Source organism: Garra rufa, chromosome 19, assembly GCF_049309525.1.
Source record: "Garra rufa chromosome 19, GarRuf1.0, whole genome shotgun sequence".
NCBI classification, from domain to species: Eukaryota; Metazoa; Chordata; class Actinopteri; order Cypriniformes; family Cyprinidae; genus Garra; species Garra rufa.
The window spans coordinates 34,139,857-34,163,043 of NC_133379.1; the positions used below are offsets into that span (position 1 = coordinate 34,139,857).

The 23,187-nt window shown below is 29.4% G+C and overlaps 1 protein-coding gene across 1 annotated transcript in view; it reads right to left on the reverse strand.

The window, feature by feature from the left end:
* Nucleotides 1-2,014: 2,014 nt before the first annotated feature.
* LOC141292069 (probable E3 ubiquitin-protein ligase HERC1) overlaps nt 2,015-23,187 on the reverse strand; it is a 105,024-nt gene continuing 83,851 nt past the window's right edge. The window contains exons 70-71 of the mRNA XM_073824034.1: nt 21,593-21,660; nt 2,015-2,348 (exon numbers count right to left, since the gene is read on the reverse strand). Coding sequence (XP_073680135.1) covers nt 2,015-2,348; nt 21,593-21,660 — 402 coding nt within the window. The remainder of the gene's footprint in view (nt 2,349-21,592; nt 21,661-23,187) is intronic.

Here is a 23,187-nt window from a genome sequence, read left to right on the forward strand (position 1 = left end):
GTTAAGGAATGCCTGAAAATCTGCCATTTTAATCAGCCAATGGCAGACATCGCCCTAAAGCAATATGATACCTTGCATAATTGGCAGGATGCTCCACACTGGCTTGTGCAACACTAGAGATATTAATCATGTAAGTGAGCACTAATGTTTACGTGCCGTTTTAAGCCATTTCGTGACTCCTAATTATGATTAACCCCAACCCTATAATGCATAAAAGATTAAATCACAAAGGAAAGAAACTGTTCCTGTTATTTTATAATAACAACAAATTTTTTTTATGTATGAATTATTAAATAAAAATTATAAAAATAAAATTAGGATTGTGGTGGTTGTAGTATTATATGTAGTATTATATTGGATTGTTTATATATATATATATATATATATATATATAAACAATCCAATATAATACTACAACCATTTTTTGGTAAATTATAAATTATTAATAATCAAAAAGTAAAATATGTATTTTTCCTGATACTTCATAACAATAATATAATATAGGCAAAGTGTATGTTTTATTAAATCAAAGAAATGTCTGAATTATTAAATGAAAATAAACTAAAAACAATAAATATAAATAAAAACAATAAGGAATAAAAATACAATAAAAAATAATATATAAATAAATAAATATAAATATATTTACTTTACAACAATAATATAACAATCCAACCTTTTTTGTATAATGTATGAATTATTAAATCAACAAGTAAATGTATGAATTTTTTTTAATTAAAATGGAAAAAAAATCTAAATGTAAATAAAACCTATAAAAAATAAATAAATATTAAATATGAATAAATATAAATATATTTACTTTATAATAATAGTTTAAAAATTCAACTTTTTCTAGTAAAATGTATGAATTATTAAATCAAAAAGTAAAATAAGTGTATATTTCCTCATACTTCATATCAATAATATAATCTAGGCAAAATCTATATATTATTAAATCTAAGAAATTTATGAAACATTAAATAAAAATAAAAAATAAATATAAATACAATAAAAATAATAAAAAAAATTAATTAATTAATTATTAACTCAAAAAGTAAAATGTGTATATTTTCTGATACTTCATAAAAATAATAAAATCTAGGCAAAATGTATGAATTATTAAATCTAAGAAATGCATGAGTCATTAAATAAAAAACAATAAATATAAATACAATAAAAAAAATAAATGAATGAATTATTGTGAAATATTATAAATGAATGATCAAAGAAATATATAAATAGTTATATATATATATATATATATATATATATAAACTATTTATATATTTCTTTGATCATATATATATATATATATATATATATATATATATATATAATTCTTATTGTTTATATATATATATATATATATATATATATATATATATATATATATATATATTACAATTAGAAAAATAAAATATAAATAAATATAAACATATTTACTTTATAACAGTAATATAACAATCCAACCTGTTTGTTGTTTTTTGTAAATGAATGAATTATTAAATAGGAAAGTATGTGTATATGTGTAAATTATTTCATAATATAATCTTTGCAAAATTAATATATATATATATATATATATATATGTATAAATTACTATATGTTATATTTAATGTTTTTAATTTATATAATAATATAAATAAAAATGTAATATATATTATTGCTTATCTAATATTGTGCTTACTAACTGTTGTTGAGTTTACAGTAAATATATATAGGCTAAAAACAATATATAAACATATAATAAATACAATTGTTAATTATGAATGTATTTTTTATATACATTAATATATTGTATATACATGCATGTAGTTACCTTATAAATAAAATGTTATATATAAAAATATGCTTACTGATTGTCATCAGTGAGTTTCTGAATTTAAATATCTATATCTATCTATCTATACATAACACCAGCCAATGATATTGTGAGGTGATTTCTGGTGAGTTTTGTACAGTATATTTGTGCAGTAAATGCATCAGTGTGTGAGTGCTGCCAAATGAGGTTCAACTACCCTGAAAGCTGCTCTGCGCTGGTTCTGGAGTTTGATCCTGTGCTGGAGTTCCATCCATCATCATACGGCACACTGCACAGACATAGACAGAGTATGAGTTGTGAGGATTTGTTGTCTAGGACTTTCTGGAGTATGACGGTGCTGTCGGTACCGGGGTGACAGACTTCTGATCCCTGTGGGTCTGATCCCGCACCGATGATGATCGTCCCTCTTGCCTTCGCTCTGACCGACTGGAAATTGGACACATCAATCCTGCTCAAACGCATGAGTGTTCCTGTCTTTGACTCTGGTCCATCTGATGTACAGCTTCCTGAGGAGCTAATGGGATCGCTGAGTCAAAAAATCACATTCAAAATGGATTGATAGTGGTAAACACTTCTATAAACGACACACACGTGATTTCAACATTTTTATTTTATCATCACGTTTCTGAAAGTATATAGGCCTGCTGAAGCTGTCTACAAGGCGATTAATCTCTATTGTATCTGCAGCTTGTTGTTTATGATGGTTGCCAGGTTTTCACAACAAAATCCCGCCGAATTGCTACTCAAAACTAGCCCAATTGCGTTCCGAGGTTAAAATACACGTTTTGGGCGGGGTTTATGTGGTAAAATTCGCATTCCAGGTGCTAAGAATTGCGTTATTTGGGTAGCTTTAATCCTCGGACATTAAAAACAACCTGCGCCAGTAATGTTAAAGTAGCCCAATTAAGTGGGAAACCGAAGACTTTGGCAACACTGATCCAGAATTCTTAGTGAGTGCGTGCGCGCTTCAAAACTCCAGTCTTTTCAGCGCTGACTAATCTAAACGCCTCTGATTGGTCAATGGGTTTATGAGCTCACCAGAAACATTTGTGATTGGTTGCAATTCTCAGCGCTGCAAAAAACAAATAAATCTGATGCAAGGTAAACGGATGTAAAGGTAAAGCCACGAATTTACAGTATGCTTTTTATTAATTTGAACTTTTTATTTTAATCGCAACCGTAGCAAAATAATTAGTTTAACTTGGCAGGGACGTTTTCTGGCGTACTATGTTGAATTTGTGGGACATTTTGTTAATTCTTGGCTGCATTTTTGCAACAAGCACCTATTTTTTGTCCCTGATTTAAATCAATATTTTTTATTTTACCTTAATTTATTTAGTTTTTCATTGTTTTCCCTCACTTTTGAATATTTGGTTACATTGTTAGATTTTTTTTTCTTTAAGAAGTTAATACTTTTGTTCAGCAGTTCTCAGAAATCTGACTTTTTTTTCCCAGTTGTGAGTTATAAAGTCAGAATTGCAAGATAAACTTGGAGTTTCGACTTAAATTCTCAGAATTGTGTGATATAAACTCGCAATTGTGAGTTATAGTCAGAATTGCAAGATATAAACTCACAATTATGACTTTTTTTTTCTCAGAATTTGTGACATAAACTCGCAATTGCGAGTTATAGTCAGAATTGCGAGATATAAACTCAAAATTTAAACCGTTTTTACTCAGAATTGCTAGATAAAAACATGCCATTCTGACTTTTTTTCTCAGAAATGTGAGATATAAACTTGCAATTGTGAGTTATAAAGTCAAATTTTAAGGGGGAAAAAAGACATTCTCAAAATTGCGAATTTATGTCTCAATTCTGACTTGCAATTGCATGTTATAAAGTAAAAAAAAAGAAAAAGAAAAAAAAGTCACAATTGCAAGATGTAAACGCAATTCTGAGAACGTTTTTTTTTTCCCTCAAAATTGCACTTTATAACTCACAATTGCAAGTTTATATCTCAGTTCTGAGAAAAAAAAATCTGAATTGTGAGATAAAAAGTTGCAAATACCGTCTTTTTTTTATTCAGTGCCAGAAATGGGTCATTTCATAGTAATTTCCATAGTAATTTCTAATGTTACAAAAAGAATATATTTCAAATAAATTTAATCAAAGAATCAAAAATATTAAGCACATTAAATATTAACCAGCACAGCTTTTTTTAACAGTGATAATAATAAGAAATGTTTTTGAGCAGAAAATCGGCATATAAAATGGATTTTTGGATCATATTTATAAAAATTACTGTGGTTTAATCAAATAAATTCAGCCTTGGAGAGCACTTCTTTCAAAAAGTTTATTTAGTTGCTTATAAGCTCACAATCTTGTACCTTTATCCCTTTTTTGCTTTAAATCAAACATTGTAATGTGATTTATCCCAGCGCTAGTTGGTTTTGGTTCACGACTGTCATGACCTATGACCTTTCTCCCTAAACTTTGACCTCAGAATGACCCCTCTGTTTGGTCCTACAGCAAGTAATTCAAGATTCACCCTCAACCCTCAGTTTTTCTCTTGATCAAAGTTTGTTAAAGTAAAACAGCGTCTCGATCGCAGTCAGCACTTTCCACGGTTCAGTCTTCTGTCAGTGTACCTGCAGACTGATTGGAAAGGCTTTGAATATTTCTCTCACAGCATGATGAAATTACCAGGGATGGAGGACGCAGCGTTTACAGTCCCCTCCGTGAGATATTTCCTTTTTTGATGTGCATTGTGCCGAGGCAGGTCTCTGCAGCAGATATGCTTCATCCCAAATTGTTTTTCAGTGTCGGTTCTTAAGTGGTGCGAGGCGGACTCCTACAGCTGCTGTTTCTTGCTTTACTGTTAAGTGGGAGGGTTGAGATTGCTCCCTAATTCCTTCCACCGTCAAGTTTTATTTGAATATCTGCCATGAAAGCTTTATTGATTTCTTTATTTGCCTCTCACACATTTAGTCTTTGTTGTTCTGTGTGGTAGTTTTTTCCTCCACACATCCACAGCCATTTGTCTCTCACTCTCTCTGTTGTCTGTCTTTCCTTCTGCATATTTACAAGTATATTGGAGGAACTCTGTAGTTCTTGTACTCTATCAAATCCATCTGCTCGAAAAGTGCTCTGAGTCAGCATTATACGAGACTGTAAGTGTGCTCTTATTTATATAAGTGTGTGTGGAAGTGTAGATGTTGTGTGTGAGAGGGAAAATGCATTGACTGAAGGAAAGAACAGTTTGAACTTATTACAGCCTCAGTGTCTGAAACACAAACGCTTTACAGCTCTGAACGCCCTGAAGCACATTATGTTCATTGTTTCTCACACTTACTGTTGTGTGTGCTAGTTTAGCAGTAGAGATTGTGCTGACAAAATGTTTACATTTTATATATACAGTTAAGATCAAAAGTTTACATACACCTTGTAGTATCTGCAAAATGTTAATTATTTTATCAAAAAAAGAGGGATCATACAAAATGCATGTTATTTTTAATTTAGTACTGACCTGAATCAGATATTTCACATGAAAGACGTTTACAAATAGTTCACAAGAGAAAATACAAGATACAGTGAAAAGTTTACATGCACTTGATTCTTAATACTGTGTTGTTACATGAATGATCCACAGCTAGGTTTTTTTGTTGTTGTTTAGTGATAGTTGTTCATGAGTCCCTTGTTTGTCCTGAACAGTTAAACTGCCCGCTGTTCTTCAGAAAAATCTTTCAGGTCCCACAAATTCTTTGTTTTTGTTTTTTTAGCATAATTTATGTATTTGAACCTTTTCCAACAATGACTGTATGATTTTGAGATCCATCTTTTTACACTGAGGGCAACTGAGGGACTCATATGCAACTATTACTGAAGGTTCAAATGCTCACTGATGCTCCAGAATGAAATACAATGCTTTTTGAATTTGAAGATCAGGGTAAATGTGACTTATTTTGTCTTCTGGGAAATATGTATGTATCTTCTGTAGCTTCTGGAGGGCAGTACTAAATGAAAAAATATGAGATTTTTTGGAAAATAAGAAAAAATTACACATCTTCATTCTGTTCAAAAGTTTTCACCCTGGCTCTTAATGCATATTTTTTTCTTTTGAAGCATCAGTGAGCCATTGAACTTTCTGTAATAGTTGCACGAGTCCGTTAGTTGTCCTCAGTGTGAAAAGATGGATCTCAAAATCATACAGTCATTGTTGGAAAGGGTTCAAATACACAAAAATGCTGGAAAACCAAAGAATTTGTGGGACCTGAAAGATTTTTCTGAAGAACAGCAGGCAGTTTAACTGTTCAGGACGAACAAGGGACAAGTGAACAACTATCGCTAAACAAAAAAAAAAAAAAAAACACAGCTGTATATGATTCAGGTAACAACACAGTATTAATCATCAAGTGTATGCAAACTTTTGAACGAGGTAATTTTTCTCAGAATTGTGTGATATAAACTCACAATTGCGAGAAATACAGTCAGAATTGCATGATATAAAATTCCGACTTTTTTCTCAGAATTGCATGATATTAACTCACAATTGCGAGAAATAAAGTCAGAATTACATGACATAAACTCACAATTCGGACTTTTTTCTCAGAATTGCTTGATATAAACTCGCAATTGCGAATTATAAAGTCAGTATTGCGAGATAAAAAAAACCCTCAAAATTCCGACTTTTTTCTCAGAATTACATGATATAAACTCACAACTGCGAGAAATAAAGTCAGAATTGCATGATATAAACTCACATTTCTGACTTTTTTTTCTCATAATTGCATGATATAAACTCACAATTGCAAGTTATAAAGTCAGAATTGCAAGATATAAACTCACAATTCCAACTTTTTTCTCAGAAATGATATAAACTCACATTTCTGACTTTTTTCTCAGAACTGCATGATATAAACTCACAATTCCGACTTTTCTTCTCAGAATTGCATGATATAAACTCACATTTCTGACATTTTTTTCTCATAATTGCATGATATAAACTCACAATTGCAAGTTATAAAGTCAGAATTGCAAGATATAAACTCACAATTCCAACTTTTTTCTCAGAAATGATATAAACTCACAATTTCAACTTTTTTCTCAGAATTGCATGATATAAACTCGCAATTGCGAATTATAAAGTCAAAATTGTGAGATATAATCTCTTCTGGCTTTTTTTTTCTTTTCTTTATAAAGTCCAATTCTGACTTAACTCTCAATTCTGAGAAAAATGTCACAATTACGAAATATAGACTTTAATTAATAATTGCGAAAAAAAAGTCATAATTGTGAGATAAAAAGTGTCAATTACCTTTATTTTTTTCTTATTCAGTGGCTGTAATGAGCTTCCTTGCAACATTTATAATGTTACAAAAAGAATATATTTCAAAGAAATTTAATCGAAGAATCAAAAATATTAAGCACATTTATAGAAATATTAACCAGCACAACATTTTCTAAAAGTGATCATAAAAAGAAATGTTTTTGAGCAGAAAATGATAAAAAAATATCATCATCTTTGTGACTTTATGATTACATTACCAAAACTAACGTTGGTATTTTTTTTCTGTGGAAGTGTTTGTGTTTTCAACAGTGCCATTATATGTGACCCTGGACCACAAAACCAGTCTTAAGTCGCTGGGGTATATTTGTAGCAATAGCCAAAAATACATTGTATGGGTCAAAATTATTGATTTTTCTTTTATGCCAAAAATCATTAAGAAATTGAGTAAAGATCATGTTCCATGATGATTTTTTTGCAAAATTATAAATATAAATACTATAAATATAATTTTTGATTAGTAATATGCATTGTTAAGACCTTAATTAGGACAACTTTAAAGGTGATTTTCTCAGTATTTTTATTTTTTTGCACCCTCAGATTCCAGATTTTCAAATAGACGTATCTCGGCCAAATATTGTCCTATCCTAACAAACCATATATCAATAGAAAGCTTATTTATTGAACTTTCATATGATGCATACATCTCAGTTTTGTAAAATTTAACCTTATGACTGGTTTTGTGGTCCTGGGTCACATATGAATCATAGTCCTCCAGTGAAATTGTCTGTGTAATGTTCTCTGCCACAGGAAGTGGCTCATAGAACTGAAAATCTCATCGAAACAGCGCTCTCAAATCAGAAAGCAAAGGAATAAACCTAGATCGAACAAGAGACAAGATGTGAAGACAGAAAACAAGGAGAAAAATTACCAAAAATTACATAAGTGCCTCTAAGTACAGTATAATGAAATAATATGTACCTACCTTGAATGAACTAGGATTATTTCTGTATCTAGGTAATACTTACAGCATAAAAGAAATGACATTATCATCACACTTTATAAGGAATTGTCCATAAATAACCTCAGAATGAGAAGCAGGACAAGCACAGCAACCCAGATTTGGTTCGAAGAAAATAACAGACTGCAAAGCCCACAGAAACACGGGAAGTCACACCTTCCCTTAGCTTTATTTTTACGTGTGCACGGCTTTGTATTAACGCACCCTATGGAGTGATCATATGTTTCCTACCATGGGGTTTCAAGAGAGACTGAGAGAGTGAGAGACAGAAGGAGAGAAATAGGCCTAATTTTGATGAAAGATTAACGGTTTTTCCTTAGAAATAACAGGAAGTGTTTACAGTAAGGCCAAAAACGTATTCAAGAGATATTGATTCAAGTTTAATCTCAATCAAAACCATGCTGATTAACACTTTTGTACAATCTGAACTGTAATTATTACGATTTAAGTGTGAAAAAAAAATTCACCCTTAAATCGTGTTAACACACATATTGTACTGTTCACGCCTTGTGGCTATACCATTGAAACTGTGAATATTTTAATGTTTTCAAATTGATTTCTATTTCTCTAAGTCTCACTATAACCCAGATTTTCACAAAAAACAGCAAAAAGAAAGAAAAAGAAAGAAAGGCAGAGTCAAATGTAAATTATTAGGTTCCCATTTCTTTTAAATGCTCAAAAAATAGTTTTTAGTGGTAATCAACAAATGGAATATTACATCAATTTTAATATCATCTTGTATAAATAGTTAATAATTAATGAAATAATTATCAATTAAAATAATTAAATAAATTATTATTAATAAATAATAACAGTATTATTATGTTTTCATAATTATTTTTAATTACCAAACATAGAAATTAGGCTATATGAACACTAAATAATAACAAAAATATTATTATAAAATGTATAAAAATATAAAAAAATAAAAATAAATTAAACATTGTTAGAAAATGTTTATAATATAATGTCAATAGTCATAATTAGATATGAATAATTAATTATTAATGAAATCATTATAAATTAAAATAAATAAATTAATAATTATTTATAAATTATAAATTTAAATAAAATATAAATAAATAAATAAATCCCCCAAAAAATGTTTTTAGTGGTAATTAACAAATAGAATATTACTTCAATTTTAATTTCATGTTATATAAATAGTTAATAATTAATGAAATAATTATAAATTAAAATAAATTAATTAATAATTATTAATAAATAATAACAGTATTATTATTATTATTATTTTCAATAATTATTTTTAATTACCAAACATAGAAATTAGGCTATATGAACACTAAATAATAACAAAAATATAATTATAAAATGTATAAAAAAAAAAAAATTAAACATTGCTAGAAAATGTTTATAATATAATGTCAATAGTCATAATTAGATATGGAATCATTATAAATTAAAATAAATAAATAAATAATTATTTATAAATTATAAATTTAAATAAAATATAAATAAATAAATAAATCCCCCCAAAAATGTTTTTAGTGGTAATTAACAAATAGAATATTACTTCAATTTTAATTTCATGTTATATAAATAGTTAATAATTAATGAAATAATTATAAATTAAAATAAATAAATTAATAATTATTAATAAATAATAACAGTATTATTATTATTATTATTTTCATAATTACTTTTAATTACCAAACATAGAAATTAGGCTATATGTACACTAAATAATAACACTAATATGGTTATAAAATGTATAAAAATATCTAAAAAAAATTTAAACATGGTTAGAAAATGTTTATAATATAATGTCAGTAGTAATAATTAGATATAAATAATTAATTAGTAATGAAATCATTATAAATTAAAATAAATAAATTAATAATTATTTATAAATTATAAAATTTTAAATAAAATATACATTTAAAAAAACATTCCCCCCCCCCAAAAAATAGTGGTAATCAACAAATGGAATATTACTTCAATTTTAATTTCATGTTGTATAAATAGTTAATAATTAATGAAATAATTATAAATTAAAATAAATAAATGAATAATTATTAATCAATAATAACAGAATTTATTATTTTCATAATTATTTTTAATTACCAAACATAGAAATTAGGCTATATGTACACTAAATAATAACAATAATATGATTATAAATGTATAAAATTACTAAAAAAATTAAGCGTTGTTAGAAAATGTTTATAATATAATGTCAGTAGTAATAATTATGAATAATGAATTAGTAATGAAATCATTATAAATTAAATAAATTAATTAATAATTATTTATAAATTTAAATAAAATATAAATAAAATAAAAAAATCCCCCCAAAAATAGTTTTTAGTGCTAATCAACAAATGAATACTTCAATTTTAATTTCATGTTGACTGTCTTCTCCAAAAAATCCATGAAATTCTCTTATGTGTTCATTCATATACTCACACACGCTTAAAGTTTCCTTGTGAATTTTTATAAAACACTCAGATTTAATCAAAGCTGAAGTAATAAAGTGAACCCTTTGATGTTTGGAGGTGGTTGGAGAGAGAGGTGAAGTTTCCAGCCGCTGGGCATTCACTCTTTCCTCTCATCCTCCCTTCTCTCTCTCTCTCTTTTCCTCTGATTATATAATGCTGACGTTTTTGCCAAACCCTGTGTTATCATTTTTTAATGTGTCTCTCTGAGGCTAATCCGTAACACAGCCCTGCTGAAACTTCACACCACACTCTGACATGTCTCTAAATTTACCACAGAAAGGCCAGACAGTCCAAAATGCATATTACATCTGCAGCCATTAGAAGTGAGAGAGAGAGTGTGTCACTGTGTGAAAAAGACTTTTAATTTTGTTGTTTGTGAATACCTTTACTCCTGAACTCCAGAGCATTAACTGCCTTATTAAAATGCCTTCATGTTGAGGCTGCACAAGAGGCAGCAGACATAACTGAAAAAGCAAATTGTGTTTATGATATGCTAGTCTCTAGACATGACTTGGTTCACTATGGGATTAAAAAAAACTTTTTTTATTTGTTAGGTGACCATTTTAAGTCCAAAACCTGCGTTTAGTTAGTAAATTGTTGACAATAGCTGGTCACTTGTTCTAGTAAGATGATGATGAGTAATAAGAATAATATAAGTTAGATTTTATTTCTAACGAACTACTTAATATTTGACATAATACAATTATGTCAAATATTATGTGAAATTAAACAGAATTAAGAGTAAAAAATGGTTTTTGGTTTCTCAGGGTCAAATAGTTCAGTCGACTGATTTTTATGATTTCACCATCTTGTATGAATTCTTTCCATTATATTCAGTTTAAATTATTTCACTCATACAAATTTTCATGATTTCACTCTGAGATTTAAAAAGTTTTAAAAAGTGTGAATTTTTTAAGTCTCTCCACCTCATTTGACTTCTTACAATATGGTCATTTTGTAGTAAATTTATATTTTTACTCATTTATATTTTTTATCTCAAATGCTTATACTTTCACCATTTTGTACAAATTCTTACACTTTTGCCTTTTTAATAGAAATTTTTATATTTTCACCATTTCATACACTTTTTTACACTTTCACGGTTTCATACAAATTCTTACGCTTTCGCCATTTTGCACAAATTTGACACTTTTACCATTTCATACAAATGTTTAGTTTCACCATTTCATACAAATTCTTATATTTTTACCATTTCATACAAATTTTAACATTTTCACTGTTTCATACTGTCAGTATTTTGTCCTGTCCTGTTCTGTTTTCCTAGTGTTTTTCCCCCTCTGTTTCCAGTACTTTTGGTTTGTCCCATTTGCTCCCCCTTTTGGTTTAGTGTTTTTGGTTCCATCCATGCCCATATTTGTATTTCCCCCTCGTTATCCTGTTATCTCGTTTGTAGCCACGCCTTGTTTTCTTTGTATATTAGTGTCTGTTTGATCACACCCCAGTGTCCGTCGTTAATGTTACATGTGCTCATTTCTTGCTCCCGGTTTTTGTTTGTTTGTTATCATTTTCAGTGTTTTCATTTAATAAACTTATATATATTCATTTACTCCGGTTCTCCTCATCCATCTCCACTCCTCAACCCGCCTGACTGTGACACATACAAATGTGTACGCTTTCGCCATTTTGCACAAATTTTACACTTTTACCATTTCATACAAATGTTCATTTTCACCATTTCATACACATTTTTACACTTTCACTGTTTTATACAAATGTATACGCTTTCGCCATTTTGCACACATTTTACACTTTCACCATTTCATACAAATGTTTAGTTTTACCATTTCATACAAATATTTACATTTTCACCATTTAATACACATTTTTACACTCACTGTTTCATACAAATTTATACGCTTTCACCATTTCGCACAAATTTTACACTCACCATTTCATACAAATGTTTAGTTTCACCATTTCATACAATTTTTTTTACATTTTCACCATTTCATAAAAATATATACACTTTCACCATTTCATACAAATTTTTATATTTTCACCATTTCATACACATTTTTACACTTTCACGGTTTCATACAAATTCTTATGCTTTCACCATTTTGCACAAATTTTACACTTTCACCATTTCATACAATTTTTTTACATTTTCACCATTTCATACACATTTTTACATTTTCACTGTTTCATATTAATTTATACGCTTTCACCATTTCACACAAATTTTACTTTCACCATTTCATACAAATGTTTAGTTTTTTACAATTTCAGACAAATTTTTATATTTTCACCATTTCATACACATTTTTACACTTTCACGGTTTCATACAAATTCTTATGCTTTCACCATTTTGCACAAATTTTACACTTTCACCATTTCATACAAATGTTTAGTTTCACCATTTCATACAATTTTTTTACATTTTCACCATTTCATACACATTTTTACATTTTCACTGTTTCATATTAATTTATACGCTTTCACCATTTCACACAAATTTTACTTTCACCATTTCATACAAATGTTTAGTTTTTTACAATTTCAGACAAATTCTTATATTTTCACCATTTCATACTAATTTTTACACTTTCACTGTTTCATACAAATTCTTACGCTTTCGCCATTTCGCACAAATTTTACACTTTCACCATTTCATACAAATGTTTAGTTTCACAGTTTCATTAAAAATTCTTATATTTTCACCATTTCATACTCATTTTTACACTTTCACTGTTTCATACAAATTCTTACGCTTTCGCCATTTCGCATAAATGTTACGCTTTCACCATTTCATACAAATGTTTAGTTTCACAATTTCATACAAATTCTTATATTTTCACCATTTCATACTCATTTTTACACTTTCACTGTTTCATACAAATTCTTACGCTTTCGCCATTTCGCATAAATGTTACGCTTTCACCATTTCATACAAATGTTTAGTTTCACAATTTCATACAAATTCTTATATTTTCACCATTTCATACTCATTTTTACACTTTCACTGTTTCATACAAATTCTTACACTTTCGCCATTTCGCACAAATATTTACAGTTTCGCTATTTCGTACAAATTCCTACACTTTCACTTTTTCATGCAAACTTTTACATTTTCACCCTTTCATAAAAATATTTACATTTTGCACAAAAGTTTACAGTTTTGCCATTATGTACAAATGTATACACTTTCAATATTTCAAACAAATTCTTATGCTTTCGCCATTTCACACGAATGTTTAGTTTCGCCATTATGTACAAATGTATACGCTTTTAATATTCCATACAAATTCTTACACTTTCCCATTTTAAATTATTTTTTCTGATCTAAATTCTTTACATCTAATCCTCTCACACAAATTCTAAAACAATCTTGCTATCTTGTATAAATTTTGCCATTTCATTCAAATTCATACACTTTTGTAAAAATTCTTACACTTTCAACGTTTCATACAAATTTTTACACTTTCACTGTTTCATTCAAATTCTTACGCTTTCTCCTTTTAGCACAAATTTTTACACTTTCACCATTTGTACAAATGTTTAGTTTCACCATTTCACATAAATTTTTACATTTTCAATATTTCATACAAATTCCTCCACTTTCACCATTTCATATAAATTTTTACACGTTTTACATTTCATACAAATTCTTACATTTTCACCCTTTCATAAAAATGTTTAGTTTTGCCATTTTGCATATTTACAGTTTCGCCATTTCGTACAAATGTTTACAGTTCCACCATTTCATACAAAATCTTACACTTTCGCCATCTTATATTTCTACAGTCTAAATTCTTTACATCTATTCTAAAATTCTAAAATTTCACTTTCTTTCGCCATCTCATATAATTTTTTCGATCTTGCCATATTGTAAAAATTTTGCCATTTCAAATGTATACACTTTTGCCATTTTGTACAAATTCTTACACTTTCACAGTTTCATATAATTTCTTACGATTTTGCTATTTCACACAAATTCTTATACTACACTGCAAAAAACACTTTCCTACTTTGATTTTTTGTCTTGTTTCCAGACAAACTATGCGAGAAACAGAAAACAAGATTATTTTTACCCCATTGGCACATTATTTTGCTTGTTTCAAGTAAAAACGCACTTAATTTTGGCTTGTTTTTTCTGAAAACAAGACAATAATTTTTACTTGTCTAGAAAATCCTTCTTGATTTAAGAATTTGTAGATATTTTGTCTGGAAACAAGACAAAAAAATCTAAGTAAGAAAAGCATTTTTTGTTGTGTATCACAGTTTTATACAAATTCTTACATTTTGTCCATTTCACTTTAAATTCTTATACTATCACCGTTTCGTACAAATTCTTACACTTTTACCATTTCACACAAATTCTCACACTTTCGCCATTTCATACAAATTCCTACACTTTTGCCATTTTGTACAAATTATTACTTTTACCATTTCATACAAATTCTTACACTTTTGCCATTTTGCACAAATTCTTTAACCATCTCAATTGATTTTTCTCAGATGATCTAAATGATCATCTCATCCAAGTGCTAAATCTGTGCTTTTTTACAAATTGTTATGATTTTGCCATGTCATATGATTTTTTTCCATTCTTGCCATCTTGTATGAATTTTACCATTTCATATTAATTCATACACTTTCGAAATTTTGTATGAATTCTTACATTTTCGACATTTTATACAAATGATTACGCTTTTGCCATTTCACACAAATTCTTACATAAGAATTCATACACAAATTCTGTCTTTTAAAAAATATATTATGATTTCGCCATCTCATGTGCATTTTATCGAACTCTCAATGAATTCTTACGATATTGGCCTTTTATAGAAATTCTTACATTTTAATCATCAATATTTCCAATCTCTCACCATTTAATACAAATTCTTTAGATCTTGTCAACTCATACAAATTCTTATTGTTTTGTTTTTTTATCTGATTTTGTATAATATCCACAGAGAAGGCGATAGACATCCATAATAAAACAGTGATCATAAAGTTATTTTGGCAAATTACAGAAGGCTGGAAACCATAGTGTTTCTGGACCTTCATGTTTGTTAGTTTTAGATTACATTTTAATTTTGAAACAAGAATAATAATGAGTCTTTTGTATTCAAATTTGGTTGCTTGGGTTTAAATAATTCAGTCGACTGAACTGGGCTGCTTTATTTGACTTCAGTATGGTAAGCCAGCTCACTATATTGGAGTTCATTGAGTGGTTTATTGGGGAATTACCTTAAGTTATCTTATAAGAAGGTCTCGCAGCCTTTTGCCGGAGGTCGTGTAAGCATCTCAACAGTGGGAAGGTGGTGATTTACGTACTTAAACACAAAATCCCATTTGTTATCTGACTTAGATTTGTAACCAACTCAGCAAAGCTGAGAGAATACCTTGCTGAGCAAGTCGAACAGCAGGGCTATAAATACAATAGAAAATGACTCATCCCATCTATCCCAGAGGGAAAACGTAAACTGGAACACCCAAGTGACAAACTACCAGAGTCTGTACCGGCATGAATCTTCAATCTCGGCTTTCGCTTTTGCTCTTCTTGTTTCTTTGCTTGTGGTTATTATCAATGCATTGATTTGTTTTTGTTTGAGAAATGTTTGTCAGCTGCGAGTTTGTGATGTTTGGAATCAGAGGCATTGATAAATGTAATGTTTTACCTGGAGAAGTGTAGTGTCTGAGTTGTTTAGAGGTGACTGGTAAATGGAGGCTCATACTGTATGATCCTGCAAATGTTTTTAGGGACGTATCACCCTGCTTTCAATGAAAATAAGCAAACCATAATAAGTTTTAATGTATTTTAATGTATTATGTCATAAGGGTCAATCTTTTGAAATTAAGATTAATATATCATCTGAAAGCTGAATAAATAATTCCATTGATGTATGGTTTGTTAGGATAGGAAAATATTTGGCTGAGATGCAACTATTTGAAAATCTGGAATTTAAGGGTTAAAAAAAATCTAAATATTGAGAAAATCGCCTTGAAATTTGTCCAAATGAAGTTCTTAGCAATGCATATTACTAATAAAAAATAAAGTTTTGATATATTTATGGTATGAAATTCGGTAAATATCTTCATGGAACATAATATCCTACTAAATATCCTAATAATTTTTGGCATAAAAGAAAAAAGGATAATTTTGACCCATACAATGTATTTTTGGGGGTCCACGGTCACATTTACATTTAATTAGATTTTAAGGTTCTTCTTATTAAATTTAATTTAAACATTGTATTTTATTATTATTATTATTTTTATAATTTATTTTTACTTATAGCGTTAAAAAAATAAATAAAGGGCACACTTTTTTAAGCTGTATTTTCAATTTTGCACTTCATTTCATTGTTTTGTGTTTTATGGTTAACGGAAAAATTTTCTGTGAAATTGACGGATAATATCCTGGCAGAAAATTACCAGTACATTTTCAAGTAATTTCTTAACACATTTCTTAAGTTATTTTAAATTATTTCTCACTTAGTTAAAAAAAAAAAAAAACAATTTTATTATATAAATGTATTATTTACAGTAAAGTATTGTTTAACTTAAAGTATTATTATTATTCCTTATGAAGTTCTATTTTATTTCTTATTTAGTTTCAATTTTTATCACTGTTCATTTGTTTTTACAGAATATTTGTTTACTTAGTTTAAGTATAATTATTTTTATTATTTACTTTTTAATTAAGTTGAGAAAATGAGAGTTGAAAAATAAAAGTAATTTCTTATATAGTTTACCTTTTTATTATTTTTCATATATAGTTTTTTTTTTTTTTTTTTTTTTTTTTTTACAATGTGTTGTTGTTTAACTTAGTTTAAGTATTATTATTAAGTCAAGATATTTTTTAGGTTTTTGTTTATTTGATAGTTGAAGTTGCTTACATTTTACTTTCCAGAAAGTACAGAATAATTTTTCATTCATTTTTATAATATATTTAATGGCTGTAATTTATATCTAATATAGAGAATGTTAGAACATAGAGAATATAGAAAATAACAAACTGACTGAAATAGATTACACCTTTTTGGCTAAAGTGCTTCCATCTCTGTTTTCCATTTATTTGTTTGTAATGAGACAAAGCCAAGTACTGCAATTCTGAAATGCCCTAACCGGCTCTTTCTCTTGCAGTTTATTTGGGGAACCTCAGCTGACTCAGCCGTTTAACCAGCTGCTGTATCAAACCACAGGAGTAAGATGACGTTGGTGGTCGCCAGAGGACTTTGAGACATCCGACAAAACACGGGTCAGTTCCTATGAACATTACTCATTTCTATTCCTGAGAATGTCATCACAGAAAAGCAATCGAGATGGGTGGGAAAAAGGAAAAGCATTGCAGCTCTTTCTCAGGTCTGGCTTTGAATACATCAGTGCAATGAGAAGTGATGAATTCATGCATTAGTCAGAAAAGTGGTCGTGTTGTCCTGGACCGAGCTCTCATCTCTAATGGCTTATCTGACCAGGCAGCTGCCTGCTCACAACTATTTGAACAATGAACCTCCTGCAAGGGCTGCATAAATCAGCGCTGCGTCGCATGAATACATGCATGCGAACAAACCTGCAAGCACCTGCAGGTTTACTGTGGAGGGCTGAGCTTGGACTTGATCAGAGGCGTTTTAAACGTGCTTTGACTGGAAATGAACGCTTAGGGATTTGCTGACCAGCGTATGATGCTCTTTCACACTGTAATGGTGCTTTGTTAGGTGTGTTAGCAGTGCTCATAATAAGATTACAGTTACTTTTTATAGATTACATGATACATATTATTCACACAATGGCAGAAATCATTTAAAAGTAATTTATTCACCCCAGTTCTTAGGTTTTATTTTAATGTTCCTTTCTAAATAACCTACCACTTATATATATGAGATTATAATTACAGTTGAGGTCAAAAATTTACATCCTCCTTTCAGAATCTGCAAAATGTTAATTATTTTACTAAAATAAGAGGGGTCATAAAAATGCATGTTATTGTTTATTTAGTACTGACCTGAATACGATATTTCACATAAAATATGTTTACATATAGTCCACAAGAGAAAATAATAGTTGATTTTTTTTGGCTCCAGAAGAAAAACTATGCATTAAGACTTGGGGGGGGGGGGGGGGGGGGGGGGGTGAAAACTTTTGGAATTTAAAGATCAGGGTAAATTTTACTAAGTATGATTTCTGGGACACATGTAACTATCTTCTGTAGTGTCTGAAGGGCAGTACTAACTGAAAAAAATATGATATTTAGGCAAAACAAGCTTTTATAAATTGAACTATTATTTTCTTTTGTGGACTATATGTAAACACCTTTTATGTGAAATATCTTATTCAGGTCAGTCCTAAATAAACAATAACATGCATTTTGTATGATCCCTCTTATTTTGTTAAAATAATTATCATTTTGCAGATTCTGAAAGGGGGATGTAAACTTTTATCCTCAACTGTATATAAACAGAGACCTCCACTAATTATTAATATTGGAAGTGTAGACAAAACTATTTCAAACCTGTTAGTCTTTGGCCACTCAATGTAATCCTTGTAATGTAGGGATTCCCAAACTTTTTTTGTGAGCCAAACCCTTTGTTTTGACTTAAAATACTTATATTACTATCGTAGCTTCATAAAATTACGGTTTAACCACTGATGTCACATGGACTATTTTATCGATGTCTTTACTACCTTTCTGGGCCTTGAACGTCGAGAGTCAGAAAGCTCTCAAATATCTTAATTTGTGTTCTGAAGAAGAACAAAGGTCTTACAAGTTTGGAATGACATGAGGGTGGATAATTAATAAAAGAATTTTCATTTTTGAGTGAACTATGCCTTTAAAGCAGAGTAAATTTCTGTTAACTTTCAACCCTATCCAGTATCATGTTTGCTGGGTTTTTCCACCTGCACTCAGCTGAGATCTTATAAAGTATTATGGATCACTAGGAGTTGCCGTACCTGAACCAAAGAGCCCAAAACGATTGACCCAGATTAGCTCTACTGAAGCGTACAGGTTCACACAAACCATTTGGAGACAAATGACAGGCAGCTGCATTGGGAACTAGATACAGTTTGGGGGAAATATGGAAAGATATACTTTCCTGTTAGTTTAGAATTTTTGGGGCGATTTGCAACAGCCAAAAGTCAATTTTAAGCAAAATAGCAACTGTTTGCTAGCCGACAAGTTATACACTTTAACTTCATGCAAATGAGCAGTAATACAGTTGGATATTGCAGCCAACAGCACCGAGACTCTGTGACCTTAAGCAATTTAATCGACGTCAGTGTGATCGCACCTTTACTCCTAACATCTGTTTTAGTCCAGGATGTAGAACAAACATATTGAGTCCAGGGTTACTGAGATGAGCCACAGTAATTGTTTGCCTATCTTCTGAGTAAATGAAATGCTTGTGGATTAAGCCATGCACATTAATTTCCATAATTAACAGTGTTTATTTGTTGAACATTGTTTTGTGTTTTAAAAAGCACTGTATTAACGAAGAGGTAGAAATCTGGGTGATTTGTTTTCGGTTTTTAATCGTGTATATAGATAACATACTTTACAGTTTACTGTAGAATACATACAGTCGAAGTCAAAAGTTTACATACACCTTTCAGAATCTGCAAAATGTTAATTATTTTACAAAAAAAGGGGGGATCATACAAAATGCATGTTATTTTTTATTTAGTACTGACCTGAATAAGATATTTCACATTACATTTGTTTACATACTGTACACTTGATTCTTAATACTGTGTTGTTACCTTATTGATCCACAGCTGTTTTTCTTAGTGATAGTTGTTCATGAGTCCCTTGTTTGTCCTGAACAGTTAAACTTGCATTTGAACCCTTTCCAACAATGACTGTATGACTTTGAGATCCATCTTTTCACACTGAGGACAACTGAGGGACTCATATGCAACTATTACTGAAGGTTCAAATGCTCACTGATGCTTCAGAAGGAAAAATGATGCATTAAGAGCTGGGAGTGAAAACTTTTGAACAGAATGAGGATGTGTACATTTTTCTTACTTTGCTTAAATATCATAGTTTTTTCATTTAGTTCTGCCCTTCAGAAGCTACAGAAGATACTTACATGTTTCCTAGAAGACAAAATAAGTAAAATTTACCCTGATCTGCAAATTCAAAAAGCTTCCTTATAGTGTTAAAACGATTAATCCATGGTGTTTCCTTTAGGGGCATCAGTGAGCATTTGAACCGTCTGTAATAGTTGCATATGAGTCCCTCAGTTGTCCTCAATGTGAAAAGATGGATCTCAAAATCATACAGTCATTGTTGAAAAGGGTTCAAATACACAAAAATGCTGAAAAACCAAAGAATTTGTGGGACCTGAAGAATTTTTCTGAAGAACAGCAGCCATTTATAAAAAAAGAAATATCTCATTCATGTCAGTACTAAATAAAACATAAGCATTTTGCATGATCCCTCATATTTTAGTAAAATAATAAACATTTTGCAGATTTTAAAAACGGTTTACTTCAACTGTAAATGAAATATAAAACCATTCTTATAATAAAATAATTTGCTTTATATATTATAATACATTAATATTTATTTTTGTGAAATAAATAGATAATAAATTAAATAAAAATATAAAATAATAATTCTGAGCATCACAAAATTTGTAATAAATGTACATGCTATTAATAATTGTGGCAACCGATTTCAGATAAATGGCATCGAAAAACAAAGCAAATTGTTTTTGGTCATTTTACATGTCTTTTGCTTCCAGTGTAGGATGTTTTTAGCCAGATTAGGCTGCAATTTGTACCAGACTTAATAATACAAAAACTTTGCTATGTGAGTTTGTTACTAGTGTTAGAATGACATAGAGAGAGATAAAGACCGCTAGGAATGGGAGATACCCTTCTCTTTTCCTCTTTTTAATCACTCTCTTTAGCTCAGTTGTCCTCTTATATTTAGACCCGGCAGGAGAAAAATCAAGTTTACCTTTAAAAAAGCAAGACTTGTGGCCTCAATGCTTGACATCTATATACATGCCAATAACAACTCCAGATAACAGACACACGCTCAAACCTCACGCTCGCTCTCACACGCACACAACATTGTAATTCAGTGACCTTTCAGAACTCAATTCAGTGGTTGGCAGCTCAGCCAACTCTTTTCCACACTCCAACAGAAAATAATGCTGCGGGTCAAAGACATGCAAATTGAACTAGAGCTGGAAATAAAGCCTTGGACTGTACCTTAAAACACAGCTTTGTAATCTGTGCATGACACTGCTGTAAACTACAGTCGTGCAACGTATGGCACAGGAAACTCTGAAGGAATTCTAATGACATTATTGAAAAAAGACCATGCAAAAGGCAAAAAAAAAATATTCTATAGTAAAGTAAAATTAATGCATTTATTTATTTATAAAATAATAATTTTATGTAATTATATAATATACAAAAACACATAAAAAAATGTGCTATGCATTTAATTTCCAGTCTTATCAGAATATCAGAGGAGGATGATTAAAGCTGTTATTTTGTTCCTCTTAACGTTGCAAATATTTTTAGTGATCTAAAACTTTCTGCTGTGGCCCACTGGGAAATTCAGGCATGCTACGGCTTTGGGAATTAATTAGTCTGAAAGTATCACATCAGAGATTCAGGAAACCCAAATAAAACAATCTTTACAACCATCCCCTACTGGGAGCTCGTGAAAAACTGACTTAATCACAAAAAATCAGAGCAGAGGGTGGAACGTAAGTAAAAAGGCTCAGACTACAGGCTAATATTGTCCAGTTAATCAATTTCATGTAGATACCGATTTATGAACACACAGACTGTTTGGTTTAGGTTGAGCATTTCTGTTTGCGTTATACGTGGACTGAAAATCTTGGCCAAATGGAATTTAGGAAATACAAACAAGGAGTTACTGGATAAATACCCACTAAATAAATCAAGATGCTAGAGTCAATTTGACCAGAAATTCACTGGGAATGTTCAACAGATTTGTCAATTATTGTGGATTTTTCCATAGTTTGATATGATCCATCTATAATTTGTACCCATATTAAGACAACATTAACCTTCTGGAGTCAACAGAGGCATCGGCATGATCACTTGGATTTTAATGAGATTATAATTTAATGAGACTATTTTGTCATCGTATATAATATAGAAAAAAAATAATTTAGATAAAAACTCACATTACTGTATAATAATAGAACATAATTTCATATAATACACTATAACAACATAACATCTTAGTGAATTTATGTAAAAGATATGTATTATTATTATTTATATATTATTATTATTATTATTATTATAAATTTATATTATATTATAATAATTTATTTTACACATTGGTTTAAATATAATATGAAAAATAAAAATAGTATATTTTATGCAATAATAATAATATTAATAATAATTTACATAGATTTCATATGGCTACATGATAGTGTATATATATATATATATATATATATATATATATAAACACACACACACACACACACACACACACACACACACACATCAATGTTAATTTATATACTATCAATATATTATTTTTATCATTATTTAAATATATATATATATATATGTATATTTATTAAATATATTATCAGTATTTTTTATATTTTAAAATAAAATATTAATGAAAAATAAAATTTAATTCTAATAATGGTATATTAATTCACATGAATGTTATTTGTCAG